We start from the raw sequence: 10,000 nt of genomic DNA on the forward strand, positions 1-10,000 counted from the left end.
TAATGAATGGAATAAACTTCCGGCAGAGGCAGTGCAATGTAGTTCAGTTCGAAGAATCATTTACATAAACACCTAAGCAAGATGCTGTAATGGCTATCATTTATTTTATATTATTTTTTTTTGTCGTTTGTCTGTTTATTATTATTTGCTTGATTCTCATTTATTATTAGATATATCTCAATTTATTATTATTTACTATTCACCTGTTCGTTTATTATTTAACTATACCTATGCATTTATTTATGTATTTCATTTATCATTTACATTATTATAGTTTTTATTTATTCATTTATTTATTTGTCATTATTATGATTTCTTATTTCGTATCCGACCTAGATATGAACCAAAAGGTCTCCTGTCGGCATGCTCCGCTTTGAAATCAATTGTAGTTCTCATCATTGCATATCTCAAAGACTGAAGGATTCCATATACGTACACACACACACACACACACACACACACACACACACACACACACACACACACACACACACACACACACACACACATATATATATACATATATATATATATATATATATATATATGCATACATACATGCATATACCAAAGGCTTTTTCCCCTTTACACGGGAGATAGACCCCCAAAAGAAAAATGCACAGAAACCACTCCCACCCATTCCATCCCCTACATACTCCACTACCGTCCCCCCTCCCCTTTCCCTTACATCTCGGCACCTCCTTGATGACGGGTCATCCCAGCATCCTGTCAACTGCCCTGGGTCAGAAGTAGTGTCGCAGGACACAGCATAGTCATAGCAAGGCCGCTTCATTAATTCGGTGACCCCCCCCTCTCCGTCCACTCGTGTATATATATATATATATATATATATATATATATATATATATATATATATGTGTGTGTGTGTGTGTGTGTGTGTGTGTGTGTGTGTGTGTGTGTGTGTGTGTGTGTATGTGTGTGTGTGTGTACATACACACACACACACACACACACATATATATATATATATATATATATATATATAAATAAAGAAAAAACAGTATCAGCTTGTCTACAGAAACGCCCTCACCAGCTTTGCTTATACGTGTTCTTGACATACAGAACGCTTTCTCTCTGTTCGTAATATAAAAATAAATAATACCAAAACCTGGTATTTGGAGACATATACTAGATTTCTCACCGTGTTCTTTATTTCCACATGAGGGAACGGAGACAGGGTGGTCGCCATTTTACTGAAGCGGTCATACTGTGGATGTGTTGTGTCTTGCTGCATTGCTTCTGACTCGGGTCGTGGGCAGAACATAGGGATGACCCTTCATCCAAGAAGAGCTAAGACGAGAGGAAAACAAGGGTGGTGGGTGGAAGTGGAATAGGTTGGAGTGGAATAGGTTAGAGTGGAATAGGTGGGAGTGTAAAGGGAGTGAGTGGGGGAGTGCCTTTAACTTAGCTAACTCCTTTGTATGAGGAATAAAGCCCTTGTTATATAGATGAATAGCTTTTGGTATTCAGAATCCTCTTGATTTCGAAAATTCATTTCCGAAGAATAGAGAGAGTGAAGATTTGAGAATTCGAGTATTTGGGGGCTTCAGGTTATGGGACATGAAAAAAAAAATATATATATATATCACAAGCACGTGCATATATGGAGGGTTTCATGATTCGTTTAATGAAGCCAGTCTTTCCTTTCAGTAGATTTCAGAATGATAAGCATAACCATTCTTTATTATGTTTCACTTCCTATTTTATTTTCATTGATTTTATTGAATTTTGGTTAATATTACATATTGTTTTATGGATTTATTTTACTTTACTCTGTTTTATAGATTCTTTATCTTATTCTTTCTAGATTCAATCCATTCATTATTTATATACTTATCTATTTATTTACCAATTTATTATTATTATTTTTCTTTCAAGCATTTACTCAATTATTTATGTATGTAATTATTTACTTATTAATTGATTCATATAGGTATTTATATATTACTTATTATTCATTTAATTGAGGAATGACAACGCTCCATTCCAATGAAGAGAGTCGTTCAGCGGTACCCAGAATGAATAAGAATATGTGTGCATATGTAAACATATATATATATATATATATATATATATATATATATATATATATATATATATATATATGAGTGGAAGGGTGGTGAGTTAAACACAGAGAACAGTTGGAGTTTTATTCACTGACGTTTCGTCCTTACCAGGACTTTCTCAAAGTACATACAGTTTCAGAAAATTAACAGCTTATATAACCCATCCTTGCCGAGTTCCCCTCCCTCTATCATCCGTCCTCTACCCTTTTTTTCCTGTGACTCCGACCATGTCACTTCGTTCTCAATTGTCCTTTTTACCTCCTTGATAATCAGAGTACTTACCGCTCCTGCTAATTTTATAAACCCTTCCCTATGGTTGATGCAGGGGTGGGAAGTAATGTAGGCTGCCTCCACTATTTTTCTTTTCTTTTTCTCTAGACCTTTGTGGAGCACCTCTATCTTGTTCCAATCTGGAAGATGACCACATTGGTCTAAATGAACTACTAGCGAGTTGGAGGTTCTGTGAGCTCTGACATCATTTTTGTGCTCATATGTCCGTAGCTCCACTGATCTTCCCGTCTCTCCATAATATCCTAACGGACAATTTATATATATACACTTCGTATATGGAGAGACGGGAAGATCAGTGGAGCTACGGACATATGAACACAAAAATGACGTCAGAGCTCACAGAACCTCCAACTCGCTAGTAGTTCATATAGACCAATATGGTCATCTTCCAGATTGGAAGACTCAACGAAGTGCACTTATATATGTATATATATATATATATATATATATATATATATATATATATATATATATATATGCGCACTATTATATTTGGGAATAGGATTATATTACTACAATATAAGAAGGTATGAACTGGTGTGGAAAAAATATAATTACTTCTGATAGGCCTGCAAGAGTATGATAACGCACATTATCATAAAAATTATCATAATAATGATATCTGTTTTTTTGCACTGGATCCTCGTTTCCCAAAATGCTCTAAAACATATATTCACTGGTGCGTGAATCTAATACACAGTCAATATGTTCCCTAATTCGTTTCAAAATTGCTTTACGGACTAGAATGGAAAATGTTTTTGCTACCAATACCGTGTTTTAATTTGATATACTCGGATTTGCAGATGTATGTGTGTGTGTTTTTCTAGCTCTCGTTCTCGGAAATAAATGCTTCTCTAATCTTATTTTGTGCGTATGTATGTATATATATATATATATATATATATATATATATATATATATTATATATATATATATATATTATATATATATATATATTTACACACACACATAACATATATATATATATATATATATATATATATATATGTGTGTGTGTGTGTGTGTGTGTGTGTGTGTGTGTGTGTGTGTGTGTGTGTGTGTGTGTGTGTGTGTGTGTGTGTGTGTGTGTGTGTGTGTTTACCTAGTTGTTGTATTTTGCGGGAGAAGAGTTATGCTCGTAGGGATCCGCAGTTGTATCTTTCCGCATCCGGTTCTTTCTTAAAGTCGTGTATAGTTTTAGTACTCACGGTTTTCTCTCTCATTTTATTTCATGTACCTCTCACTCTATGTGGAAAGCTATTCTTTTTTAGATCTTTTCTGTAACTATCCTTTCTAAGTTTCTTCTTGTGTCCCCTTGTATTTCTTCTGTCCCATTTAAGTAGATTATCCCTGTCAAGGATTTCCATCCCTTTCATAATTCTATATATGGATATCAAATCGTCTCTTTCTCTCTTTGCTCCAGATTTAATAAGTTTAATTTGTCCAATCTTTGTTCGTATGTCAACATGCTGAGTGCTGGTGCCGTCTTTGTTAGTGCTCTTTGAATTCTTTCTAATTTCTTTATGTTTTTTTTTTTTTTTGTACTGGGTGTCCATAGCGACGCTGCATACTCTAATTTTGGTCTTATCAGTGTAACTAGGATTTTCTTCACCATTTCCTCATCCATGTAGTCAAAGGCCACTTTCATTGATCTTATTAAGTTGTAGGTTTCTCCAACTATTTTGTTTACATGTTTGTCTGGTGTCATGTCATTTGAAAGAATCACTCCTAGGTCTCTTTCTGAATTTACTTTTGTAACTTTTTTTATCCCAATTTTGTATTTACCGGATATTCAATTTTGGTTTTTTCCAAATTTCATTATACTACATTTTTTAATGTTGAAATTTGCTTCATTCTTTTTACTCCAATTCCAGACTTTGTCTAGATCTCCCTGAAAAGATTTACAGTCTTCTTAGCTACCCACTCTCTTCAATAGCTTTGCATCATCTGCAAAGAAGTTTATGTAGCATTCGATACCTTCATCCATGTCGTTTATATAAATTGCAAACATTATCGGAGCCAGCACAGAGCCTTGGGGTACTCCATTTATCATGTCTACCCATTCTCATTTTTCTTCCTTTCAAGAAGTCTTCCATCTATTCCAATAATTTTCCTTGTACTCCACCTATTAGTTCAACTGTTCTTAGTAGTTTTTTGTGTGGTATTTTGTCGAAAGCCTTTTGTAGGTCCAGGAAGGCAGGATCTGCCCAGTTATCTCTTTCTTGTATTATGTCTAGCAACCTTGATTAAAAGCATATTAAGTTTGTAGTACATGATCTTCCACTTCTAAATCCAATTTGGTTAGGGTTTAATATTTTGTTTTTTCCAAGTGTTTAGTCCATTTGTTTTTAATAACTCTTTCGCATATATTTGCAATTGTGCTTGTAAGGGATACTGGTGTATAATTTGTTGGATTTTCTTTATTTCCTCCCCTATACATTGGTACAATATTAGCATTCTTCCAGTCTTGTGGTACTTTTCCTTCTTTGAGTGAGAAATCAATTATCTTGTGTATTTTGTCTGTGAGTTCGTCTATGCATTCTTTTAATATCCAGTTCACTATTCCGTCTGGCCCATGTGACTTTCTGGCATCGAGTTTCTTTATTTGATCCCTTATTTCTTTTTGTGTCACCATTATTTCTTCCATTTTAGGGGATCCTTCCTGGTGACTATCATCCCACAATTGTGAGCTTTCAATTGTAAAAACAGACTTAAAGTGTCTGGTCATTACTTCGGCCATTTCTACATCTTCTGTGTATTCTTGATTTCCTTCACGCAGTTTTATTATTTCGTGTTTGTCTTTTAGTTTGTCGTTTACATATCTGTAGAACAGTTTAGGTTGATCTTTGCATTTTGCTATTATATCTTTTTCATAGTTTCTTTTTTCCTCTCTTCGTATGTCTACGTATTCATTTCTCAGTTTAATGTATGTTTGCCATTTAGTCTTTTTGTCTCTTTTCCATCTTTTCCAAGCTTTGTGTCTTCTATCTTCAGCATCGCTACACCTTTTATTATACCAGCACTTTATGTACTCCCTTTTCTGTTTCCGCTGAGGCACATATTTGTCCGTTCCCTTTTTATATATTTCTTTGAAAATGTCCCATTTCTCTTCCGCCTTTGTTTCATCATTTGCAAATTTTCCCCAAGATGCATTTTGGAAATTTTTCTAAGTTTTACAAAATCAGTTTTGTTGTACATTAGTCTTCCTTCTCTATGTTTCTCGTTCCTTTTTACCAAATTTTGTTCCTTAAATTCGACCTCTATTAGTATGTGGTCACTCTTCCCAATTGGTGTTTTACAATTTATTTCTTCCATTATTTCTGGTTCAGAGGTGAATATCAAATCTAGTCTCGATGGTTCTTCGTTTTGTCTAAATCTAGTATTTTCTTTAACCCATTGCGTCAATGTGTAATCTATGGTCATATCCAGTAGAATATTTCCCCAGAGTTTGTCTCCACCTCCCATTCTCAATTCTTCCCAATTTATTTCCTTTGCGTTAAAGTCACCCATAATTACTATACTTTCTCCATATTTCAGTGTCTCAGTTAATTCATTCTTTGTGTGTTCTAGTAATTTTAAGTGTTCACTGTCAGTCCAGGTCTTAGTTTTTGGTGGCACATAAACAACTATAAACCTTTTACTTTTCATGCCGCTGTTTTCGACTTTAACTGTGATTAATTCCACATTATATTTTCCTTCTGCTGCCTTTATTACATTTAGGTCCTTTCTAGTCGATATCATGACTCCTCCCCCCTGTTTGTCTGTCCTATTTTTTTTTTTTACCAGATGTTGTATAATCCTTGTCCCACCATACTTGATTGTATAGGACCTTTCATTTTTGTCTCTGCAATTCCCATTATGTCAGGTTTCTCTATTGATAGATTGCCATTCAATTCATTTAATCCTGATATCATACCGTCCATATTTGTATATGCCACTTTTACTTTTTTCTTCTCTTCTCTTGTTTAATTTCCATCTTTCTGATGTACCATTTTCTCAGTCTCAGATCTAGCACTTAAAAATATATATATATATATATATATATATATATATATATATATATATATATATATATATATATATATATACATATATTTTTCCGTCTCCTTTCTCTTCTCGTTTTTTTCCTTACCCTCACTTCTCAGTTCCCTACCTTTCTCTAATTCCTCGGCATTCATTGTGTGTGTGTGTGTGTGTGTGTGTGTGTGTGTGTGTGTGTGTGTGTGTGTGTGTGTGTGTGTGTGTGTGTGTGTGTGTGTGTGTGTGTGTGTGTGTGTGTGGTACATACGCAGCTATAAATTACGCATTACATTACATAATATTACATTACAACCGCTACAGAACCAACACATCTCTATTTTTTACACCAGTGCTACCATTACGTATGGTGTTGATGAAATCGGTCGCATTACCATGAAATTGTTCAGAAAGGTGAATCTTTCATTGATGTCAGTTAATATGTTAATGTTATCAGATTCCTCTTGACATAGCACATGGCACATTTAGTCTTGCAGAGACCATGAAAGACTAAGCAAAACCAGTGATACACGACCACTATAATGATGCTGATGGAATCGGTCTCTGTGTCTGTGTTTGTGTGTATGTGAGATATGCATATATATATATATATATATATATATATATATATATATATATATGTATATATAATAATCTATATATATATATATATATATATATATGAAATCATGAATAGGTTTCCATTTTAAGCTTTATGTGCTCATTTATGTAAGAGAAGTGCAGGGAAACCACACAAATAGAACAAGAGTTTATTCATCAATTAATTTTGCATTTTGGTGCTTCTTCAGAAGATCTACCAGTGTCTGGATGTCTTTGCAATTATTTATTTATGTACCATTTGGTTTGTTTTCACTTTTAAAATCATTGTATTGACTGAAAAAAATAATTATGCAGAAAGATCTACGTTATCACATGCTTATGTGGTACTCTTGATAAATGCGTGATTTGTTGTGATTCTTATATTTGTTTGCAGAATAGTTCTTAATAATTTATCGATAGTTGTTTACTAATTAATGTTTTTCTTCTTTCTCCTACACACACATACAAACATACACACACACACACACACACACACACACACACACACACACACACACACACACACACACACACACACACACACACACACACACACACACACACACACACACACACACACACACACACATATATATATACATACACATCACACGTACACACGCACGCACACACGTACACACACACACACGCGTTCATACGTCCATACGAACCCCCCACAACATATAACACTTCTTTTCACTATATGCACATATGTACACCTCAAATATTCACTGACTCATCATTCCCTTATCTTCAACCTACTTGACAAACCATCTCACTTCTTGGATACCTATAATCACTGTAATAACACAACAAATACTTCTGCACATACAAATACATATACAGCCATTACATGAGGCAGATACTAGAGGCTCTCTTATACTGCCACGAAAATGACATCATCCATCGGGACATCAAGCCCCACTGCGTTCTGCTTGCCTGCAAAGAAAACAACGCTCCAGTCAAGCTGGGTGGATTCGGCGTGGCTATACAGCTCCAAGACGGGGAGCTGGTTAACGGAGGTAAGCCTTTTTTGGACTTAGTGAATGAGTAGGAGAGGATTCTTCGATTTGTTGTCAAAGAATAGGGTCTCAGGCTTTGTAAATGAATAGGGATTTTTTTTTTCAATTTCGTGAATACGATTGGGTTCTTAAGGGAGTTCTTTGATTTCGTGTATATGATTTGATTCTTGGATTTAGTGAATGGGTAGGAAAGGATTCTTCGACTCGTATCGAAGTATGGTTTCTTGGACTTCGCGAGTGAGTAGGAAAACATTCTTCGACTTCGTATTAGAATAGGAATGGGTTCTTCTACCATAAATGAATATGCATTTTTAATAGAACGTGTAGGTAATGGCAGTACATATGCATGTGAGGCAGACAAGGGGAGAACGTTAAGAAGCAATAGTGTAATGATTTGAAAGACAATTAGAAATGTTTGTGGTCGGTTTCTAGAGTGGAAAAGATGTAAGGGAGGTAGAACTACTTAACTATATATATTTACGTAATTGTAATATACAGGATAAGAACTATGCTCAAGGGGTCCCGTCTTTGCTTCCATCAGGGATTTTTTTTTTTTTTTTTTTCAAATTTGATTACTTGATGGGAAATTATGATAGAAGTAATGCGTGAAAAAAATAATAATAGATAAATAAACGTTCTCCTTACCGCTATCTGGGGAGTAGCCACTCAATTTAATAAAATCCCCTAGCGGCAGCTATAATAAAGACTTAAAGCACCAAAATACACTGAAATGTTAAAGGAATATGTCTGTCAGAGAAATGAATGCGAAATTAAGTTTTATGACCAACAAATAGATAGATAATAAAATAAAGCAAAATATGATATAAGACAATTAAATAAAAGAATAGAAGTAAAATGAAAAAAATATGATATAATAAAATCAAATGAAAAATAGAAGTGAAATAAAATAATAAGATAAAATAGATTAAAACAGGAACATCAGACAGTCAGCGCAGTCATGAAAAACATCATCGACATGAAACTGCACTTGTAAATAGGCTTTAAAGTTAAACCTCTTATGTCTGTTTGGAATTTAAATATTTTATTCTGGTTAACGCCTAAGGGTTCTATAAAGCTTATTGCGCACTCCGGGATAAAGTGCCTGTGATGCACTTGACAGCTTTTCTTCTGGCGAGCAATGGATATTTTTATTAATCTAACAGGAAATCACGGGCACTGTCTTAAATGCAAGAATAAAAATAATGAATAGATAAAAAAAATAAATGAATGAAAATAAAATATATAAAGAAAAAATCCTTCTTGTATCGTAGGGTGTATATGTGTGTATATATATATTCACACACATGCACACACACACACACACACACACACACACACACACACACACACACACACACACACACACACACACACACACACACACACACATACGCAGATATATATATATATATATATATATATATATACATATATATATGTGTGTGTGTGTGTGTGTGTGTGTGTGTGTGTGTGTGTGTGTGTGTGTGTGTGTGTGTGTGTGTGTGTGTGTGTGTGTGTGTGTGTGTGTGTGTGTGTGTGTGTGTGTGTATGTGTGTGTATGTGTGTGTGTGTGTGCGTGTGTGTGTTGAGAAGACCCACGACCCCCCAAGTAACCGGCAGTGGCCATTCGGCGGGCCCATAGGTGATTCAAGGGAGACATATTGTGTTTTTGCCTCGGGATTGTTAGTCTTAAATTATGTAGGATGAGGTGTTGAGTGACGTGGTACACTGTTTAAATTCACTTAAAAGAGCGTCACTTTATTGAATGTATATTGAAACAAAAGCGTCTCATTCCTTCAATATGGTGACGCATTTATATATTTGGTGTTTCTATTCTGAGAGGAATATCCATATAACGAAAGTGTCACAAGAAGGATTACAACTATTTTGGGTTAAGAAGAAATGTTGTAGGTCGTGCTGCAGAGGTGCTGCGTCTCGCTGCGTTGCCTTTGATCCGAGAGGTGTGTTGGGAGTAAGAAATGA

The 10,000-nt window shown here is 34.8% G+C and overlaps 1 protein-coding gene across 1 annotated transcript in view; it reads left to right on the forward strand.

Moving 5' to 3' along the window:
• The window catches only part of LOC143041274 (peripheral plasma membrane protein CASK-like), a 566,674-nt gene that overhangs the window by 179,577 nt on the left and 377,097 nt on the right, over nucleotides 1-10,000 (forward strand). The window contains exon 5 of the mRNA XM_076213105.1: nucleotides 7,842-8,017. Coding sequence (XP_076069220.1) covers nucleotides 7,842-8,017 — 176 coding nt within the window. The remainder of the gene's footprint in view (nucleotides 1-7,841; nucleotides 8,018-10,000) is intronic.

The sequence above is a fragment of the Oratosquilla oratoria genome, chromosome 30 (assembly GCF_046742065.1).
Source record: "Oratosquilla oratoria isolate Oo_2021 chromosome 30, ASM4674206v1, whole genome shotgun sequence".
Classification (NCBI taxonomy): Eukaryota; Metazoa; Arthropoda; class Malacostraca; order Stomatopoda; family Squillidae; genus Oratosquilla; species Oratosquilla oratoria.